This window comes from Callorhinchus milii, unplaced genomic scaffold, assembly GCF_018977255.1.
Source record: "Callorhinchus milii isolate IMCB2004 unplaced genomic scaffold, IMCB_Cmil_1.0 Scaffold8, whole genome shotgun sequence".
NCBI classification, from domain to species: domain Eukaryota; kingdom Metazoa; phylum Chordata; class Chondrichthyes; order Chimaeriformes; family Callorhinchidae; genus Callorhinchus; species Callorhinchus milii.
Genome location: NW_024704749.1, coordinates 22,260,260 through 22,283,040, shown reverse-complemented (window position 1 = coordinate 22,283,040; position 22,781 = coordinate 22,260,260). Strand labels below are relative to the sequence as shown.

The following is a 22,781-nucleotide window of genomic DNA, read 5'->3' as shown; positions in this document are numbered from 1 at the left end:
CCCGCCAGACCGCCGCGCTTGCGCACACCGGCCGCCCGCACACTGACCCGCGCCTGCGCACTCGCTCGCCTCGCCACCTGGACCCCCGCCGCTCCCGAACCGCGCCTGCGCGCTCGCGAGCTCCCGCCCTCTCTCACCCGGGCTCCGCGCGCCGTGCGCGTGTGTGTATGTGTGTGTGCGCGCGCGCGCGCGTCTTAACGTACAGAACAACAAAAACGGGTTCGCGGCTCAACGTGTGACTGCTGTCAAAAGTGTTCCAATGTCATGTGTGCGGTCGGAAGGGAGAAGAAGGAGGAGGAGGGGAGGGGGTGAGGGGGACGTTCCCGTCGACCTGCCGACGCGACATGACAGCGGGAGCACAGCAACCGGCCGTTTGTGTCTGCCTTGATCAAAGATGGCCGCTCGAGCCAGGCGGAGCGGGGCGTCAGTGCGCATGCCCAGTCGGCCCGAGCGGGCTGGCGGTGATTGATTTGAAAAAGCAGCTCGCGGGGGGGGGCGACCAACCGCCAGTGTCGCAGTCACAACCCGCCCGCCCGCCCCATCGCTGACGGATCGGGCGCCTTCTCGCCCAATTTCGGGCGTCTTTCTGGGTTGTGGTACTCATAAATCCTCGCATTTGATAATAATAATCCTTGCATTTGATATAGCGCTTTTCACGTCGGGAGGACGTCCCAAAGCGCTTCACAGAACACACTGTAAAGTGAATTGACTGTATATTTGTGGGCGAACGCGGCAGCCAATTGCGCACAGCGGCGTCCAAGTTATTATTATTATTATTATTATTATCATTACTGTGAAGGGATCGTTATCCCTGGAAAGTGATCCGCCAATCGACTGACAACCGGGTTCCTACTGACCGCCGTCAGACGGTGGCGTGGGGAGTAAGGGGACTGGCCGGAGGTTTGGCCCTGACCCACCCGGGGATCGAACCCGCCCTCCTCCCGAAATAATAATCATTTAAATCTGCTCTTGTTTTCTTAAATTTGAAAATCTTTTCTCACATGCACTAACCCCCCCCACACCCCCCCCTCCACACACACACACACACTAAATCGGCCACTTTTACTGTCTATTCACAAGGAGGCGACTCGTGATATTGGGCTACTTTTGGGGCGAGTGTTCAGCGCTCTCTTTGGGGCTACAAACGGGGTTTTATTTCTGGCCGCAGCTTCGGGTCCCAACAAAACATTCTGCTTTCCGCGGCCCTCGGGTGGGGGAGGGTGGTGTGGGGGGGGGCTGTGTTTTGTGGCAGGAGGAGGGGAGGGAGGGGAGGGGGTGGTGTCTGTGTGGGAGGTACCCGCCCACTATAACGCCTGATGCCGTGGCTGCCGTGAGCCGTTCGCGCTGTGTGCCGTCCGGCCCCAGAGCACAGGTCAGTCAGGACTGGACTGCGAGCGATGTCGGCGGAGGAGCACAGGCCGCTGCTGGCGGGGGCCTCGGTGATCGGCAGCGAGGGAGAGCACTACTTCAGGTTAGGCCGCCGCTGTGCTGAGTGACTCCCCCCATCCCATCGGCCGCATTGCCCTCCGGGAAACAGTAGGGCGGGTGACTGCAGCGCGAGGTGTCCTCCTGTGCACCTGAAGGGCTTTCCTGGTCGGGGCTGAGCTGTGGGAGGTGGTCCCGGCGTCAGGTGGGGCTCAGGTGGTTGTGCAGCTTCAGCCTTCACCTCAGCCCTCACACCGCAGCCTCTTTTTTTTTGCTCTTCATGTTACTTTTAACCCTCCTCAGCCTCTCCTCTTTGGTGGATGGGGTGAGGTGGGTTGTGGGGATGGGTGGGGGCGATGGGGGGGGGAGTGGGGGGAGGGTGGGGGGATGGGGGGGGTGGGGGTGAGGAGTGGGGGGTGGGGGCGACGGTGGGGGTGGGGATGCTGGTGGGGGTGGGGGCGATGGGGGTGGGGGTGATGGGGGGGCGATGGTGGGGATGATGGTGGGGGTGGGGGCGATGGGGGGGGCGATGGCGGGGGGGGCGATGGTGGGGTGGAGTGAAGGTAAGTGGGGTCTCCTTGGAGCTGAACTGGCCCCCGAGGTGACTTGCCTGGCCACGGCCCTCTGTGCTGGGTCTCCGGCCCGGGTCCTGAGCCAGGAGGGTCCGCAGTGTTCCAGGGCACTCGCTGCTGATGGCAGCACAGCCCGGTCTGGCTCATCGGCAGGACCTGGAGGGCCGACCAGTCACTGGGGGGCGGGGAGTCATCCCGCTCAGCTCCTGCTAACCCTGCAAACCAAAGCCCTAACGGGTTGGGTGGTCCTAACTGGACAAGCAGCGGGAAAGCTTCACAGACAACCATCCTCTTTACCCAATGCTCTGACTCAAGCTCACACTCCAGCGAGAAATAATAATAGTGATAATAATAATATAACAATCCTTGAGTTTGATACAGCGACTTCCATGTCCAAAGCTCTTACTGGAAGCCCATCACAGGATTGATTTGCTTTGATGCGTACAGTATAATGCCTTCTGAGATGTTGCACTAACGACAAGGCTGCTATACGAAGGCAAGTTGTTGCTGTCGTTTGTAGGCCAATGCATTAGCTGATTTGCGCCCAGCAATGTCTCACAAACAACCAGGAAACAGTAGGATTAGTAACTGGAGAAATGCAGTTCTCTGCATTGAAATGATTTCCTGGTCAGCGTTTTCACTGGGAGGATGTTAAAAGGTCCCATGATATAGGTGTTAGCTGGTTTAGCTGGTTGCGCCCTGGTCTCTGAGTCAGGGTTGTGGGTTTCATCCAACAACAACAACAAGAAGATTACATTTGTATAACGCCTTTCACGTCCATATTCATAAGTGCTCTGAGACGCTACTCTTGTGTGGAGGGTGCTATACAAATGCAAGTTGCTGTTGTATTGGAGATTTGGTGTTCACAGTATAGGCTGTCACTCCAGTGCAGTGCAGGGGAGGAGAGCTGCGTTGTTGGAGGTGTGGTCCTCCACATAAGACATTAAACCGAGGTCCTCTCTGTGCCTATTCAGATGGATGTTAAAGATCCTATGGTACTATTTCAGAAAGAGTTTCTCGTTATGTCCTTGGCAATAATCCCCCAATTCAATTTGTTTATTCACTTATTGGCTGCTTGTTACTGTGTGCAAATTGCCTGTTTGTGCTGTGCCTACAAATGCACGGTCCCTGCACTTTACAGTAAATCAACAACAATTTGCATTTATATAGCGCTCCTCACGCAGGGTAATGCCCCAGAGGGCTTGATCCTGTGAAGCCCTTTAAGAATTTTTCAATGACGTGATAAGAATGCAAGAATTATTATTAATTTCATCAGGATTGTCTTTACCGAGGATGTATTTTCACCTATAAAATATATCACTGGTGTTATACAGTTGACCCACAAAATCAACTTGTACCACCTAATAGAACCAAATATTTGCAACCACCCGTACTGGAATAACCAGTGTAATAATAATAACAATCCTTGCATTTGATATAGTGCCTTATCATGTCATTGAGATGTCTCAAAGCGCTTCACAGAATATGCTGGAAAAGTGAATTGACTGTATATGTTGTATACACTTCTTACTTATTCACTACGTCATGTGTAACGACTGCTTCCTGTGTTCAACTAAACTCTTAAGTGTTTTCGTGTCACTGAGCCAAGATTGTACTCATTTCTAGCTCACTCAAGCTGTACAAGTACATTGAAATTGTTAAACGTATTACCCTGGAATTCTGGGCACCTGCATTCATGCAAAACTCGGTCAACAGATTCCTATGTAGTATTTTCTAATCTGTGATATGAGATTTATCTAACAATCCAATTTCTTAGGATTTTCTGTTTTATTTACTAACAAAACTAGTTTTAGATCTTTACATAGTAAAATCCTGTGAAGCGCTTTGAGACGTGGAAGGCACTGTATCAAATCCAAAGATTATTATTTTTACAGTAATTGTCGTAGTAAATGAGTATTACTGATTGCTGACGGAACTTTCCATCAAGTATCAGTTAGTGGTGATAATTCGTATGTGTGTGTGGTTGTTGAGGATCTTTCGTGTATGACTTAATTATTCTGCTACAGCGCATGGTTGTCGTAGAATTTGAAGTTACAGTTTAATTAAGTAACATAATCTCAAACATTCACGTAGAAAAGAATAGTCCCCTGAAAATCTTATCCCATAGAGTAAACAATGATGTCATTTGAGAATAAGATGATTTACCTGTGAGAATAATGGTTAAAGTAACATATCTAAATTGTCTTAAATACATATAGTAGTTTAACCTTATGCACAGAATGAGTCATGCGATTGTCAATCAGGTCACCCATTCTATTCAGATTAATTAGAGTGCTGTATTCCAGGAATAATAAATAGGTTTGGTATACGTCAAGTAATTTATCTCAGAGGTTGGCTGTGGAACAGTTTTGGCAGAAACCTTGCAGAACGCCACCTGACCTGTCAGTTAGGGAACTGGATTAGGGAACTGCTAAGTGCGGTTGTTAGAAATAAAAGATAAAACTGCAAGTACTGGAATCTTAAATGAAAATAAATGCTGGAAATCTACAGGATTTCAATGCAAAGAAAATGATGGGTTAATGTTTTTGCGCAGTTGTGTGTGGGGTGGAGTGGGGGTGGGGGGGTAATTTTGTTGTAACATGCATTTTTACATAATAATAATCCTTGCATTTGATATAGCGCCTTAACACGTCTTCGAGGCATGTCATATACTGTAAAGGGAATAGACTGATTATTTTGTGGACGAAATTGGGCAGCTAATTGGGCATCAGCAGAGATAGAGAGGGTTGTGTTGAGTTCACTGAATTTATTTGTAGTTACCCAACCAGGTAGAGTTTAGTATGTACCGAGTATGCAATAACTCCTGCTCCTGCTGAACTTTATCCTGTCACGTGATACCAGATGAGTAGTCAAACACCAGCACTTTTACTTTGCAGTCACAAGATAGCAATCATACAGTACTTATGTCAGTCTTAAATTCCTCATGTTAATGAGATTTCAGCTGTATAAGCACTTGTAATGTTTTTCTCTGCTGCCTGAAGGCAGTCATGCTTCCTAAACTAAATTAGTCTGACACATAAACCACTTTGTCCACTCAAATCATATGACTCCAACGCGTTGCTCTGTATTAATCTTTTAGCTGAAAGAGCTGAAAACTTTTCCTCTTTCTCCCAAGTCGTGTTGCACTCCATTCAATTTAATATTAAACATCATTAACCCTCATTCAATTTGTGTCAGTGTGAAAATCCCACAATATCAGTGATTAATTTCACAGTTACTGGGATATTAGACATTGTGTGACTGCTGATCAATATTATAGGTCAATACGTTTTATTGCAGCTGGAGTTTTGAAAAGGATATGCATTGTTTTCTCATTTTAAAAGCCTGCTATATTAATATTTAATAGCTGTGAAATTAATGCAAAACATTGCATAAATTTTACAGTTGGGCAACAGACAAAATGATGACCTATACTTACCCACAGGAAGGAAAGGGAATCCCAGAGGGTTTCCTTAGTTGCAAGTGGAGTCCTATAGCTTAGCTTTGTGGTTAGAGCACTCGCCTCGCAAGCGAGAGGACCTGGGTTCGATTGCTGGCAGGGCAAAATGTTGGGCAAGTTTCCTTATTCCAAAAAATAATAATTTGGTCACTCAATCCACGACTGTTTGTGGGACGCTGCTGTGCACAATTGACTGCCGTGTTTGGCCCACAAACTACAGTCAATTCACTTTACAGTGTATTCTGTGAAGCGCTTTGAGATGTTGCGAAGATATGATAAAGTGCAATATCAAATGCAAGGATTATTATAAGCAACATCAAGAACATCAGTATGTTTATTCCATTACTGCCACTCCTTGGTAGTTTTTCTCTGTTCTGTTGAAATAAGTCTTTTGTAGCCTTTTCCTTTTTATTCCTCTTAACATTGGACCTATTTAGAGTTCATTTCCTTCTAACTGTGTTTTTTGTTTTTAAAAAAAATCATCTGCCAAGCAGTACAAAAATCATTTTAATTGGACACTTGAAGGGGACTGTGTGCAATTGCCTGCCGCGTTTCACCCACAAAATATACAGTCAAAATTCTCTTTCCAGTATATTCTGTGAAGAGCTTTTAGATGTCTTGAAGACTTGATAAGGCTTCTCTAGGCTGTATCAAATCCAAAGATTATTATTAGTGTTACTGTTGCACACACATTGCAATTTATATTAAATTTAGAAACACAGATTAAAAGGTGAAGGTATCTGTTTGTTTTTTTTTACAGCAATGTGAGGAATAGAAATCTTTACTTGGCTACGTTTGCTGCTGTTTTGGGACCTCTTAGTTTTGGATTCGTCCTTGGTTACAGTTCACCAGCCATTCCAGATCTTCAAAAGAGTCCCAATCCAAACATCAAGCTCGATTCCACACAGGCATCCTGGTTTGCTGTAAGTAATTAATGTGGTGATGGTGGGGAGGGAGTTGGGGTGGGGAGAGAGATCTAACAGAGGCTGTGCTATAAGCAAAGTACTCAATCAATGGCTAACTTCTGGGTGTTGGTTGATGTTGCTTCCTTTTCAAAGTGGCTTTGGTGCTGACCTGATGATAGGGAAGTTAGCTATGTTTTAGCACGCAATGCTGGCTCATCAGTGCTTGACACTGGGTGTACCGCACTTCTGGTTAGCACAGGTCCATCAAAATTGTTGTTGTTGTTATCCAAATCAGCACTATGACCAAGACAACCCTGTAGCAAGGCGGGGGAGTTTAATGGAGTTCCACTTTAAGATGCTTACTCATTATTTATCAACTAGGAACCAGTGAGGTATTGTATGGTTGACATTTCAGAATAAATTTTATTAAAAAAAAACTGAAACCAAACTATCGAATTTTTTAAAAAAAATTACGTATTGTAGGAACCATCTTTCATCCAGTATTACAACAACTCGCATTTATATAGCGCCCTTCACACAGGCTAGCGGCCCAGAGCGCTTGAAGTGGTGTACCATCACAGGAACATTTTGACCTTACTCCAGAAATGGGAAATCGAGATCACTAGGTGATAGACAGCCTGACATTGTTATAATAATAATAATAATAATCCTTACATTTAATATAACGCTTTTCACGTCAGGAGGCCATCCCAAAGCGCTTCACAGAACACACTGTAAAGTGAATTGACTGTATATATGTGGGTGAACCCGGCAGCCAATTGCGCACAGCAATGTCCCACAAACAGTCGTAGATTGAAAATGACCAATTTATTATTGTTTTTGGTTTTGGAGAGATTATTACTGTTACTGGGTACTATAAGGAGCGATCCCCTGTGTGAGGGGCACTATATAAATGCAAGCTGTTGATCTGTGTAAGATAAGCAGTTGCTCCAGATACAAAAGTAATTTGTTGTTGTTGTATCTAAAATGTTTCTTCATGTCTTCAACTCTATACTGCCAATATTATCTGGCCTCTGCCCAGATGACGTGAATTTAAGTAGAGGTAATAAACTGAAAGCTGTTCATTTTTACAATTAAATTGCAATAAATTATATTTGATGCTCTGTGTTCAGTCATTGATTACTTTAGGTGCTGCCCTGGGTGGCATTGTTGGAGGATGGATGATTGATAAAATCGGACGAAAGCTGAGCCTAATGATGTCCGCCGTGCCATTTGTCTTTGGCTTCACCATGATAATCGCAGCACAGAATGTTGGCATGCTTTATGGTGGCCGAGTGTTGACTGGATTGGCCAGTGGATTGACATCACTTGTCGTGCCTGTAAGTATACATTATGTCTTTGTATGAATGATAAGAGCAAGTGTGTAGTCAATTCACTTACAGTATATTCTGTGAAGCGTTTTGAGACACCTCAAAGACGTGATAAGGCGCTATAGCAAATGCAAGGTTTATTATTGTTATTAAGTCAGGGCAGTACGGCACATATCTTAGAATTCACTTGTAGTTTAACAGAATATAAATATAATGCGCAGCTCGAGAATGCCTTGTGATCTCTATAATTGTTTGGTGAATATTTTAGATAGCTGTTATTAGGATGCTGTGTTTCACACCATTTTGAGTCATCCAGCTTTCAAATTGCCTAGTTTTAAATGTCTGTGGACAATTGGCTGCCATGTTTCACAAAATACACAGTCAATTCACTTTATAGTATATTCTGTGAAGCTCTTTGAGATGTTTCAAAGACACGATTAGGCACTATATCAAATGCAAGGATTATTATTATTATAAACTAGCGATTTAAAATAGTATTAACATTAGCAAATTTTTTAATGCAAAATTATTTGTTGCCGAGATTTGAAAAATTAAGTTGTTTCACAACTTTTTATAGTATTCATATATATATACTAATAAAGACGAAATGTTGTCTGTGTGTCTGTTTGTGTGTCCACCAATAACGCAATAACAGATTGACGCAGAGACATGATTTATACCTCATCGGAAAGGTCTTGCATGGAGGAGTGTCATGGGCATGTTTTGTGGGGGATCTCCTATTGTTGATGAGCTATGACCTAAACAAGCTCATCACACATGTATGGCAGTTTTGCTCAAGGTGTACACTGAATGTTTATTCCGTGTAAATGATTTGTGAGTAGTAGCGCTGAAATCTACATTCCATGTTGGATCCTTTGGTTGCAAGCGTAGCTGCAAAGGGAACAGCTAGTCCTTAATAAAACCGAAAGGAATAGCGGCATCATTATTTACTAAACCTTCAGACACCACTCATCTTTGCTGGGAGAAACTGGGCTAAAACTGGAACATTCTATTTTGCTGACTGGTCATGGGATTTAGATAGTAAACTGTTTACAAACCACGGTGACTTGTTAAACTGTGACCGTTCTTGATTAATTTATTGATCTTTATCAAAGTTCCTGTCCCAGAATGTCCTTGTTTCAGTTTATCCAAATAGAGTATCCAATGTCTTCTTGGAGATGGAACCCACCCCTCTCTCTCCCTCAATCCCTCCGCCTTGCCCCCTCCCTCTCCGCTTTCAAATCCCGCCTAAAGACCTTTCTTTTTGATCGTGCTTACGGTCACCTCCCTCTCCCCCTGGGTTGGGGTCAGACTCAGTCACTGTCAAGTGCTCCGGGACGCTACCCCACGTGAAGGGTGCTACATAAATGCAAGTTGTTGTTGTTACAATAATAAACTGCAGGAATTCAAGCAGTGTAAAAAATCCATTTGGGATTGTAACAGTGAATGCTGTCCAGTTTTTTTTATAATCACATGGATGAATTATGAATTTTATTCTGGTTAGCTATTGAAATAATAATAATAATAATCCTTGCATTTGATATAGCGCTTTTCACGTCGGGAGGACGTCCCAAAGCGCTTCACAGAATATACTGTAAAGTGAATTGACTGTATATTTGTGGGCGAACGCGGCAGCCAATTGCGCACAGCAATGTCCCACAAACAGTCGTAGATTGAAAATGACCAATTTTTATTATTTATTTTTTTCGGAGGGATTATTAGGCTCTGTGTGGAGTAAGAAAACTTGCCCAAGGTTTCGCCCTCTGCCTGGAATTAAACTCAGGTCTCTCACTTGCAAAGCGAGTGCTCTAACCACTGAGCTACAGGACTCCACATAACATCATGGTTTGAATGATCTGACTTGGGTTTTGCAATAATTTGGTAAATAGTTGCTTAACATGTTTCCAGGCTGTGGACTGACTTTAGCAAACAAACTAAACATAGATATCTTGGATTGTCAAAGGTGCAATAATGAATAAAGCAACATTAAAAACGAATCCATTTGCTATTTCTTTGGTGTTGACAGTGAAGATCCCATCTCAGTAATAATTCTAAAGGCAAAATACTGCCGATGTTGGAAATCTGAAATGAAAACAGAAGTTGCCCTGAACCCTCAGCAGATCAGGTAGTATTTATGTAGAGAGGAAAGGTCATTGACCTGAAACGTTAACTCACTTTCCTCTCTCCATAGATGCTGCCTGACCTGCTGAGTTTTCAGAGACGAAAGGGCATGGACCTGAAACATTAGCTCATTTTATTCTCTCCGTAGATGCTGCCTGATCCTGCTGCGTGTTCCCAGCAACTTCTGATTTTTATCTCAGTAATGATTCTAATCCAGTAAAGATGTAAACTGTGTGTGTGGGGCAATTCTCTTTCAGGTGTACATATCTGAAATGGCCCACCCGAGAGTGCGAGGGACACTGGGCTCCTGTGTTCAACTGATGGTGGTTGTTGGGATTCTGGGTGCTTATGCTGCTGGTATGATGATTATTTTTTACTAAGGACTGCTGTTGTTTCAAATCTCTTGCAATATTTGTTAGTGTAGTTAGTATAATATTTGTTAGTCAGTGAAGTCCTGTAGCTTAGTGGTTAGAGCACTCGCCTCACAAGCGAGAGCATCCGGTTTCGATCCCACGGGCAGGTCGAACCGTTGGGCAAGTTCCCTTACTCAACAGGCATCTGTTCACCTAGCAGTAAGTAGGAATCCGGTTGTTAGTTGATTGGCGGATCGCTATTCTGGTTGTAATAATCTCTCCGAAAAATAAAATAATGATAATTTGGTCACTCAATCTACGACTGTTTGCGGGATACTGCTGTATGCAATTACCTGCTGCGTTTTGCCCACAAAATATACAATTCACTTGTATACAGTATGTTCTGTGAAGCGCTTTGAGATGCCTCGAAAATGTGATAAGGCGCTCTATCAAATGAAAGGATTATTATAATATTCTGGGTTGCGTGGTTTCTCCATCACCCACCCTTCACTTAGCTGACAATAATTGTATGTTGTGAGCTGTGTTCAGTTTCTAAAGCTACGACAACTTGCATTTATATAGCACCCCTCACAGGGGGTAGCGTCCCAGAGCGCTTGAAATAAAAGTACAACAGAAGTTGGGACCGAACCAGAGCAGATGTTTGACAAGGAAAGGCTGCTTTAAGAAATCGACCATTGTAAAGCTATAATGGTATAATTTTTACTGTAATGGTGAACGGAAACATCATTGATAACAGTTAGAAAGAATTACAGTGAAATTGCAATAACACACCAGGTATTTGACTCTTGTCTCGTTTGATTTGATCAGGAATGGGCTTGGCTTGGCGTTGGCTTGCAGTCTTGTCTTCCATTCCACCAACGGCCATGCTGTTGCTAATGTGCTTCATGCCGGAAACGCCCAGATACCTGCTGAGTAAGAACAAGCGCTCGGAGGCTCTCCACGCCTTGGAGTGGCTGCGGGGACCCGACGTCAATCACGAATGGGAATGCGAGCAGATCGAAGCGAGTTGTGATCAACAGGTAATTTTTCAATAGGAGAGTATGTGTGTTTGGCTCTGTGACTTGCTCAATGGGTAGACGATTTTAGTAATATAGAAAATTACAGCACCAGTGGGAGGCCGTTGTTTCTATAATTGCCTGTGCCAGTGGTAACCTGCGGGCACATTTCCCATCTAATAAATTGAGGTTACAGACACCTGTGAAGGATGTCTCAATCATATTGCTTTCATATCTCTTCAGCTTTTTGTAAGTGGTTCATTTGCCACAGCTTTCCTAGATTTGCTCGGTTTATAAAACGATTGGAAATGTAGACATCGGAGTGTAATATTATTGTTTCTGCTTTCCTACGTGTTAAGTAGATACAGTTCTGGTGAAAAGCAGCAGTTTGCATCTTTTTGGAGTCCTGTAGCTCGCAAACGAGAGGACCTAGGTTTGATTCCCAGGCAGGGTGACACGTTGGGCATGTTTCCTTACTCCACATGCCTCTGTTTACCCAGCAGTGAGTAGGAACTTGGCTGTTAGTCGATTGGTGGATCGCTTTTTCGGGAGTAATAATCCCTTCAAATAAAATAAATAATAATCATTTGGTCAATCAATCCATGACTGCTTGTTGGGACACTGCTGCGTGTAATTGGCTGCAGTATTTCGTCCACAAAATATAGAGTCAATTTACTTTCCAGTATATTCTTTGAAGCACTTTGAGACATCTCGAATATGTGATAAGGCGAGATATCAAATGCAAGGCTTATTATTATTAGGATTATTAAGTAGATACAGTTGTGGAGGAAGCAGCAGTTCCCAGGTTTTTGCGCTTGCTGTTCGTTAGACTAATCAGCCCCAGCAGTGAGATTAGGGGTCATTATAGGGAAAGCTGGAATGAACATGTGGACAATCCATTGGGTTCTGAGTTTAGAAAGTGTAGAGTAAAATACTGCTAAGACTACGGGTGATTGTGCATTTGATCTATTACACTTCCACTGACATGACTTACTTAATTACATTCTCTTTATTTATAGGATGCTAGTCTTTCTCTTGCGGAGCTGAAAAATCCAGAAATTTACAAGCCTTTTGGTGTGGGAATATTTATGATGCTTTTTCAGCAGCTGAGTGGAATTAATGCAGTAATGTTTTATGCAGAATCTATCTTTGAGCAAGCAAACTTTAAGGTAAGTATACAATACGTGGAGTCCTGTAGCTCAGTGGTTAGAGCACTCGCTTTGCAAGCGAGAGACCTGAGTTCAATTCCAGGCAGAGGGCCAAACCTTGGGCAAGTTTCCTTACTCCACACAGAGCCTAATAATAATCCCTCCAAAACCAAAACCAATAATAAATTGGTCATTTTCAATCTACGACTGTTTGTGGGACATTGCTGTGCGCAATTGGCTGCCGCGTTCGCCCACAAATATACAGTCAATTCACTTTACAGTGTGATCTGTGAAGCGCTTTGGGACGTCCTCCCGACGTGAAAAGCGCTGTATCAAATGCAAGGATTATTATTATTATTATTATTAATAGTTTTATTCCGCCTCATCGCCAGAAATAAAATATAGATGTCCAAGAAAATAAAGAACGCCAGTTATATTTTAGGCATATTGTTTTTGCTTGTATTTTCCCTACCTTTCCTCTGATAGAGGGAATTCCACTAAAATCAGAATTAAAACGGTTAGAAGTGAGGACAGGAAGCATTGCGTCACACACGGAATTCTGGGCTCTGCCTCAGAAAGCTATGGAGATAGAATCAATGGAGATGTTTAAAAACAAGAGACAAATACTTGAGGGGTAGAGGTACTAAAAAGTTTAGCAGAAAGGTGGGCCTTTGGGACTAAAATGGTGGAATACACTTGATGGCCTGCACAGCCTCCTGTTTCACCTATGTGGAGTCCTGTAGCTTAGTGGTTAGAGCACTGGCCTCACTAGCGAGAGCACCTGGGTTTAATTCCCGACAGGATGAAATGCTGAGCAAATTTCCTTACTCCACACACTTCTGTTTACCGAACAGTAAGTAGAAACCCAGTTGTTAGTAAATTGATAGATCGCTTTTACAGGGTAATAATTCCATCAAAATAAATAATAATAATTTGGTCACTCAATCCACAACTGTTTGTGGGACGCTGCTCTGCGCAATTAGCTGCCGCGTTTCACCCACAAAATATAGTCAATTCACTTAACAGGATATTCTGTGAAGCGCTTTGAGAAGTCTCGAGGATGTGATAAGGCACTATATCAAACGCAAGGATTATTATTATTATTATTGTGTTCCCAATTGAATCAGTGTCACTATTTTCCCTTTATCTCTGGGTTAAGCCTGTTATTCTCCCACATTGTATTTCAGAACAGTAGCGAGGGTTCGGTGATCGTCGGTCTGGTTCAAGTGTTTTTCACAGCTGTGGCCGCACTGGTCATGGATAAAGCGGGGAGAAAAGCACTTCTGGTGATATCAGGTGAGTCTTTTATTACCTGAGCCTCGATGGTGTATTTATACAGCCCCGAGATACAAAGGAGTGTTTATTGTGGTCCTGCACAGATCTTGGGAGTCACAGTAGTTATCTAAGACTAAGCCATAGTACAGGCACTAGATACAGATGAATGAACGGAGCCACTTTATGTTTCTAACCTTATTTGTTCGCTGTGGTTTACAGGATTGACGATGACTGTAAGCACAACACTTTTCGGGGTTTATTTCAAAGTCTGGCACACTCACGTCAACAACTTTGTTCCCAATGGAACTGACCTGCTGGCTGTGCAGAATGCTGTTGAGGCAACACACAGTCCTACCTGGCTGCCCCTTGTCTGTCTGATTCTCTTCATAGCAGGTGGGTACTGCATTTTACGCTTAGCTGCTTTTCAAATGCTGATGAGCCTACTGTGTACTGCTAGGATTTTGTTTCTATTATAAAAGCTATGTAAGCACTTTGAGACGTCTCGAAGTCGTGATAAGACGCTAAATCAAGCGCGAGGACTATTATTATCCTATAAGGTCCCCTCACTCTGCTGAAACCCTGGTCCACGCCTTTGTCACCTCAAGGCTGGACTATGGGAACTCTCTCCTCGCCGGCCTTCCCGGCACCTCCCTCCACAAGCTGCAGGTCATTCAGAACTCTGCATCTCGTGTACTGTCCCGCACCAGGCTTCGGGACCACATCACACCCACCCTCGCTCGCCTCCACTGGCTCCCATCCCCCAGAGGATTGATTTCAAGATCCTCACCCTCACTATAAGGCCATCCACGGCCTCGCTCCCTCCTACCTCTCTGACCTACTATCCCCCTACCTACCTGCCCATACCCTCCGTTCCTCCGGCTCTGGTCTGCTCCACGTCCCCCGCCCCAATCGCCCTACCATCGGTGGTCGGGCCTTCAGCCTCTCAGCCCCCAGGCTCTGGAACTCCATCCCCCAGTGCCTTCGCCGCTTCCTCCCCTCCTCCTTCAAGGCCGGTCTCAAAACCTTTCTCTTTGACCGTGCCTTCAGCTCCCCTCTCGACTCTCTTCCCCCTCCTCGCTCCCTCCCTTCCCCTCACCCTGACCATTTCCCCCCTCCTCGCTCCCTCCCTTCCCTCCCCTCACCCTGACCATTTCCCCCCTGCTCGGGTCCTGACCCAACTGTGCAGCGCCTTGGGACGTCCTCCTGACGTGAAAGGCGCTCTATAAATGGAATCTTGTTGTTGTTGTATATTACTACATTTGAGTTGTGACCTACTCAGCGTCCAAAGAGTATAACAGAATTTATTTTAGTATTCTGTGTTCCTAGAATCATGGAATCTTACAGCACAGAAGGAGGCCATTCGCCCCATCATGCCCGTGCCTGCTCTTTCAAAGAGCTATCCAACTAGTACCACTCCCCCGCTCTTACCCCATAGGCCTGCAAATTTTTCTTTATCAATCCACGAATATTTGCAGGACACTGCTGTACGCAATTGGTTGCCGTGTTTCACCCACAAACTAGACAGTCAATTCGCTTTACAGTATATTCTGGTTGCCGTGGGATGGCTCGAAGACGTGATAAGACCCTATATTAAATGCAAGGATTATTATAATTGACTATCCAATTCCCTTTTGAAACCTACTATCGAATCTGTTCCCACCACCCTTTCAGGCAGTGCATTCCAGATTCTAACTTTAATGACTAGTTTTATTAAGTGACTAAATTCCTTGACCTCCTCAGGGTTTGCCATTGGCTTTGGTCCTGTTCCGTGGCTGATCATGTCAGAAATCTTCCCGGTCAGGGCTAGAGGCCCGGCAAGCGGGGTGTGTGTTGTCGTCAACTGGATGGGTGCATTTCTGGTCACTAAAGAGTTCCAGAATCTTCTCGTGAGTGTCTCTGTTTGTTATTGTGGTTTGGGTTGTTGTAGTTTGATGGTGGGATAGTGGGAGGAAGAGCTGGAAGTAAAGGTAAAAGGGAAGCATTTTATACTGATATAATCATTAGCTGCTACTTGGCACATGAGCAGAGTTTGAGGGCAGATTTTGTTTTACACTCTGGCAACACCTGGTAAGTGATGCATAAAATACACGGAATTGTAAAGAGAGCTGAGTGTTGAACAAAAAAGTCAATTCATGATTTTTAAAGTGTTTTATTGTTTCAAAACTCGGCGCTTTACAGTAGTTTTTAAGCACTCCGGGACACCACCCGCGTGAGGGAGCGCTATATAAATGCAAGTAGTTGTTGTAGTTATCCAGTACATTGATTTTTTTTAAAGGTGTGTGTGTGTATATATATGTGTGTGTGTATATATATATATATTTTAGCCAAACACAGCAGCAACTTTGAGTGTAGACAAGTCCCGGGAATGACCAGTTTTACCCAGAGGAAAGTCAGGCCATGGGAGAAACTCCCAAACTAGAATTGATGCTCCCGGGCCAGCCCTCTGTTATCTGGGTATTTCTACTTCAGTCACCCTCCTACCCCTTCCCTCCCTGCCCTCCAACCCCTCCTGATCCCAACCAGATTCCCTAACTGTCCAACGCTTTGGGACATCCACCTGACATGAAAGGCATTATACAAATATAAATTGTCGTTGTTGTTCTAATATAAAGTCACAGACTGACTCTTGCTTTTTACTCTAGGATAACATTACTCCGTACGGGACCTTCTGGCTCTTTGGCAGCTTCTGCTTTCTGAGCATCTTCTTCACAATTTTCTTCGTTCCTGAGACAAAAGGGAAATCGTTGGAACAGATCGAGAACCATTTTAAAGGCATTCCACGGGCTTGAGTTACTGAACTACGTGTCATTGCTGTGTCGTATCTGTGCCTAATGTGCAGATTTTATTTTAAGATTGTTATTAACCCTGGCCAGTACTCTCCTGGTCTACAACCGCACATTGGTTCCATGTTACTGACGGAACCAAAATCCTTGGACCAGAAGAAGCAGCTGGTCAGACCTGTGTCTGTCGTCTTCCCCCTCCTTACACATGGAAGTTTAAGACTGAGCCGCGTGATAGCAGTCCTGCACTGAATAACCACTGTTAATGTTTAATGTCTTTTTTTCTCATTTTAATCATGTTTCCCAGTTTTTAAAGTTACTCCTAATCAAGTGTTGACATTGGTTGCCTGTTGATAAGCATCCTGATTTTAAGATGGTTCCTGTGATCAGATTGCTCTTGCCTTCCCTGCTCTCTCGGTGACCACCGTGTCAGACTGAATCCCACGCCTGGTTCTGGAGGGTTGATGCCAGGGATTGAGTTAGTGGCTTCTTCCGTGCACTGGGAAGCAGTGGGAGTTCAGAAAGCTAAGGCAGCTCTCGATCGTTGCAATTAATGCAACAAATCCAGGTTACAAGTGCAGCACGTTAGACCCCAGTGAAAGGGAATTAAAACTTACTGCTTCAGCCTGATCACGTGGACACTGTTAAACACTGGTTAAAAGCCCACTGACCTGTAAACTACTAGATTTTTATAGGGCTATTTTAAGATGGAAGACTGAGCAGACTATTAATACACAAGTCTGTCGTCTTCAAGAGGATTTTGTTGTCATATTTAATGTAAATTGTGTTCCACGCTGTTAACTATTTTTAAATCTTAAGTTTTAATAAGGTATAAGCTAGAATGTCAACAAGGATTAATTGTACTTTCAATGAGCTACCTCACTGAACACATTGTTCATAAAAGGCATAAAAAGTTACAATTGCAGATGACTGTTGTTTGAAATGTGGAGCATGTTTTTTCTTTTTAAAAAAAACACTGATTTGTGAGAATAAAACTAATTTGTTTAATGTTCTATAAGACTGAGCCTGAATAGTTGTATGAATGACCCAAACCCTGTTTTGCTTCTAGGAATGTAAGCAAGATGTTGCTCTTGTGACTTATCTTTCAGCACCTTGGGACATCTTCCTGACGTGAAAGGCACTATACAAATGCAATGTGGCGTTGTTGTTGTTGCTGTTGTTTTTGTTGTTATTTGAGATCTGAGGAGCTAACCTGCATCCATGTTGCTATTGAGTGTGCTATAGCAGTTGAAACAGTTAGTAGGGTGGGGAGGTGGGGGAGAAGGAGTGTTATATCATTTTAATAATAATAATAATGGCACTAATAGTGACACTGATTCAAGTAGGAACATCATGATAATAATAATAATCCTTGCATTTGATATAGCACCTTATCTCGTCTTCAAGACGCCTCAAAGCGCTTCACAGAATATACTGTAAAGTGAACTGACTGTATATTTTGTGGGTGAAATGTTCAGGTACTTCATAAGCCACTAAACAACTTTGATAGCGCCTCTCACGGAGGGGAATGTCCCTCTCTCAAAAGTGCCTTTTGGTTCTTTGCAAAGTTTTTTGGATTCCGTGCTGATTTGCACGGACATGTGCAGGGCAGGAGATGAATATTGCATGGGCACAGAGTGCGTTACAGCTGCTCTGGGGAGCAGGCAATGCTGGAGCAGAAAGACAAGGTCACTTCAAGGTTGCAATTTTGTGTTTCCTAANTTTTTTTTCAAACATTCTCCATATTTATCCATTGGGGTCGCTGTGACTGAATGGAGAGCCGGTGTGTGTGCCTCTGGAAAGCTACCCTGCGTGAGGGGCGCTATATAAATGCCAGTTGTTGTTGTTGCCCTCGAGGTTGCCGAGCTGTTAATCTGCCTTCGGGAACGTTATTCTTTGTATTTCTCTCCCGATTTTTATATTTTTAATTCAGTCCACTCCGGAGATGCTTCCCCACCGCACACTTGCTGTTTATCTGCAGGTCATCTTCTTCAGGTGGTGGGGAGAGAGATCAGGGTTCTGGGGAGATTTGCCAGATCGTAGCCAATGTTTCCAGCGTGTTTGACAACAACGACAAGAACAAATTGCATTTCTATAGCGCCTTTTACGTCGGGAGGACGTCTCAAGACTTTGAATTTTAGGGGAAAGATTGGAGGGATGGTGGAGGGTAAGGTGCTCGAAGGAGGGGAAGGAAATGGAGGCGTAAGGGGATAAACCAAGTGAGGACCTGGAGACGAGAGCCACATCACCAACACGGCGGTTAGTTAGGTGGTGGGGTATGGTCGAAGGTATTGCCGGGTGGTGCAGCCTCACTCAGAGGGAAGGGATTAACAACATTAAAATAACCGTCCGAGAGAGTGCATTTCTCCAGCACTAAAAGCCCAGCAGGAGAAACTTTCAGAAATTGCCACTAACTCAATCTGTGTTCCAGATGATTCTATTTGCTGCCTCCCAACATATTAAATTTATGCCCAAATTGTTTGAGATTGGGGTTTGCAGCTCGTGTTTGCTGGGCTGTGCGTTCAGATTGTTGCCAATACAATATTTATTGAAAATGTGATCTTTTTAGATGAATTAATAAACAGGGCAGACAAAACAAAATCCATATTTATTCTTAGCCACGCCGGTGTGAAGGCACAAAACCTCTCTCAGCTGTCAAAATGGAATCGCATCACTCCATTACGTGACTGTCAGTTCTTATTTGACCATCTTGAGATCTAACGGGGGCAGACAGCGGGGTGTGTTCTTGTTTGAGGTGAATAATCCAGACTCCCGACTGAATCATCAAACAGCACGGCGGTTTCTGCATGCAACACTCACTCAGAAATCGATCAAATCAAATGTTTGTGTTTACTTGCTGTGAGTACAAGATGGGATCGTTATTGCTTCCCAGCGATTTATTTTGAATTCCTTGAGGGACTTTAGCAAGAATTACCATTTTTTTAAAGCATCAATGATAGTCATCAATGAACTTGGTATAGCGCCTTATAATGTCATCGAGACGTCTCGCAAAGCACCACACAGGATTCTAGACGGAAGTATAGTTACTGTGTGTATTTGTAGGCGAGGGCAGCAGCCAATTTGCACACAGCAATGTTCCACAAACAGTGAACAACCAATTTCAGTTGTGGGGGGTTGTTAGCCAGGACACCAGGCAGGAGGGAAGAGAAATTTGTGGGAAAAGGAGGGATCTTTAATGACCAAACAATTCTCCAGATAAATTGATCGTTCATTCCTAGGCTGTTTGTGGCACTTTGCTAGGTGTAAACGCCTACAAATACACAGTCACTTTGCTTGTCAGTATTACCTTGCGCGATATGTTTCATTTGTTCTAGGTGCTGCAGCTGTATAGAAGATTATTGTATAAAAGCAATTTGGTCACTCAGTCCACCACTGTGTGTGCACTTGGCTGCTGCATTTTGCCCACAAAATACATCCACTCCACTTTACAGTATATTCTGTGAAGCGCTTTGAGATGTCTCAACCACGCGATAAGGTGCTATATTCTTTAATCTAGAATTAATGACAACGGCCTCGTTTGATTAAAATATTAAAACTAATGTTGGCAATGGATGAATCATTTTAACCAGATCATGTTAAAAGTGATTCATAAACTTGATTCAGTTAGGAGTCGGACCTTTCTGAAGCACCAATGGGTTATCAGTCAGCATCTTTATTTAATCATATTTCAGTAATTCTAAATGTCCTCATAAATTGTAATATAGAATTCAGGGCAATCTTTAATTCCTTTTTTGTATTGAATGTAACATCTTTTATAATTGCCAGGCTGTCTTGGTTATTATCACCCATCGTCTCCAGGTCAGAAGGTTGGCGGTTCAACCTATCTATCTCCTGTCAGGTTTCTCCCCTGCATCCTGGCCAAGAATCCCCAAATGAGGTTGGTCATTCACTTCATAGTTGTCTGTGGGATGTCACTGTGCACAAATTGGCTGCCGCATTTGCTCTCAAAGTACACAGTCACTCCACTTTATTGTATATTTTGTTATATTTTATATATATATTTTATTATTATATAAACACAAATCCTAGCCTTGTGGACATCAATGATCTCATCACAAAAGGTCCAGATGATCTCACCCCTCCCGACCATCCTCCCATCACAGCACCACGTTGTTTGCTCAATTTAGACCCAATAATAATAATTCTTGCATTTAAAACAGGGCCTTATCATGTCTTCGAGATGTCTCAAAGTGCTTCACAGAATATACTATGAATATATAGTGAATTGACTATATATTTTGTGAGCAATTGCACACAGCAGCGTCACACAAACAGTCATGAATTGAGTGACCAATTTATAATAAAGATAATCCTTGCATTTGATGTATCACATCTTATGTGCCTTATCACATCGTTGAGGCATCTCAAAGCGCTTCACACTATTTAAAACAAAAGTTTCTCCCAGGTGTCCTAACCAACAAGCCTCAAGATAAATCCTCAGCCATTCCCGTTTGCCGCTGGTGCACAAATCGGCTGCTGTGTTTTGCCTTTAAAATAGAGTTGCTATATTTGGCAGCAGTTTTCTGTGAAGAGCTTTTAAGAGGTGAGCTTTTGTTCCATGTTCCACAGTGCAATATCTGAACAACTGTGAAGCACATTGTCAGGTGCCACTCATCACTTTGCCCCCGTAGGATTGACCCAAGGTTGAAGTACCTCTCACGTCAAGAGGCAAGAAAATATGCAAGATGAGGGCTTCATCCATGTAAAGGCATAGCTTAGAGACATTAATGAGGTCAGAACATGAAAAGCTCCCCCGCCACTTCATGCCTTCTCAGCTGCCTTCTTGAGTTTTACTGGAGATGAGAGACGAGATTCTCATCACCAGAGCACGACTCTGTGAGCCCAAGCACAGCTTACTTAATAATAATGGTCGATATAGCGGCGTATCACATCGTTGATACATTTCAAAGCTCTTCACAGAATAACAACCAACCGATAACAACAACAAAATTACATTTCCTGTCACGTCGGAAAGTTGTCCCAAGGCGCAAGACAGAGCGTTTGGAGTAAGGAAACTCGCCTGAGGTTTCGCCCAACCCGGGAATCGAACCTGGGCCCTCTCGCTGGCGAGGCGAGCGCACTAACCACGACCCTACGGGATTCCACACACAGTCACCGAATGTTACCGAGGCAGTTGCAGTTTTAAGATCCAGTTTGAAAAGAAAATAGCCCAAGCTCATCCCGGATAATAAATACAGATTTTATTTAAGCGGTTTTTTTTCACAACGACGCCGCAAAAAGCCAACCTCAAATTTTCAATACGTCATCAAACGTGGACAGAAAATAAAAAAGAATTCAATCCACTTAACAAAAATATTCACTTGTCAGGTCAACCGAAAGTTGCGAAGAGAAGAAAAAAAAGGCTTTCTTTTTTTTAAATATCATTTATTTCATTTCAACAAACAAAATTATAATATACACACATTATAATATACAGCCGTCATCAACAGCACTGAAAATAGGTACAGTATTTGTGTAGGTATCAATTTCAAATCCTTTTCAGAGGCAACATTTTTTTTTCTGAGACACAATACATCTTACATACATCTTACTTGGCATTAAAAACAATGGCATTACAATATTTTAAGACAATTGGTGGATTTTTTTTTTAAACGTTTCCATCACAGAAGGCTCAGTAAGGGTTCGGACAGAACATGTGGAGCGGAGTGTGAAAACCACTGTCAAAAAATAATAAGAAGAATAATAATCATCATCATCATCATTAAAAAACAACAAGCACAAGGTCCCAGGGTTTTCCAAGCCACAAAAGACCGATGGAAACAAACCTCCAACCTCATCTCGAACCAAACAGTCTTTTTGTTCACAATGAGATAAATACGTTAATAAATAATGAGTTAAATCACCTGCAAAAATATTCCGAACTTCTGTCAAGGCTCGAGTTTAGTGTAGAATTTCACATTAAATAGGAGAACCGAGGTTTCTGGTCTTAAGGGAGTAAAGGGTGAAGGACAGAACAGAACGGAACAGAACAGCGCACACATGCACTATACAGTTTTGGTGGGTGGGGGTAGTTCGTAGGTTTGTCGGAAGGAAAGGAAAAGTTTTTTTTTTGCCGTGTGTCAAACAAAAAGAGGACAAATGGTCTCGGGGAAGGGGGAGGCTGGGGGTGGGTGGGGGTAACTGGGAGTGGGTGAGGGAGGGAGGGAACTAGTGAGCGAGGGAGAGAGGGAGTTAGGGAGCGAGGCTGGTGGGGGTATCCGGAGGTGGGTGAGTAAGGAAGGGAGGGAGTGAGTGAGGCAAGGATGGAGGGAGGGAGTTAGGGGGGGGTGAGAGTTAGGGAGGAAGGGATTCAGGGATAGAGGGAGTTAGGGAGGGAGGGAGTTGAGGAGGGAGGGGACGGAATTAGGGAAGGA

General features: G+C 43.6%; 1 protein-coding gene across 1 annotated transcript; it reads left to right on the top strand.

Moving 5' to 3' along the window:
* Positions 1–1,290: 1,290 nt before the first annotated feature.
* LOC103190628 (solute carrier family 2, facilitated glucose transporter member 8) lies at positions 1,291–17,399 on the top strand. The gene is made up of 10 exons (XM_007911482.2): positions 1,291–1,471; positions 6,218–6,380; positions 7,496–7,702; positions 10,072–10,171; positions 10,996–11,207; positions 12,203–12,352; positions 13,519–13,627; positions 13,826–13,999; positions 15,347–15,492; positions 16,249–17,399. Exons 1-10 carry the CDS (start codon positions 1,398–1,400, stop codon positions 16,393–16,395), a joined length of 1,482 nt encoding a protein of 493 aa, XP_007909673.1. The 5' UTR covers positions 1,291–1,397; the 3' UTR covers positions 16,396–17,399.
* Positions 17,400–22,781: the final 5,382 nt, after the last annotated feature.

Bases quoted from the DNA above. Each gene is read 5' to 3' on its own strand.
- LOC103190628 (XM_007911482.2), top strand. From the start codon at position 1,398: ATGTCGGCGGAGGAGCACAGGCCGCTGCTGGCGGGGGCCTCGGTGATC. The intron at 10,172-10,995 runs GTATGATGATTA...TGATTTGATCAG, and splicing joins TCTGGGTGCTTATGCTGCTG to GAATGGGCTTGGCTTGGCGT. The intron at 14,000-15,346 runs GTGGGTACTGCA...TGACCTCCTCAG, and splicing joins TCTGATTCTCTTCATAGCAG to GGTTTGCCATTGGCTTTGGT.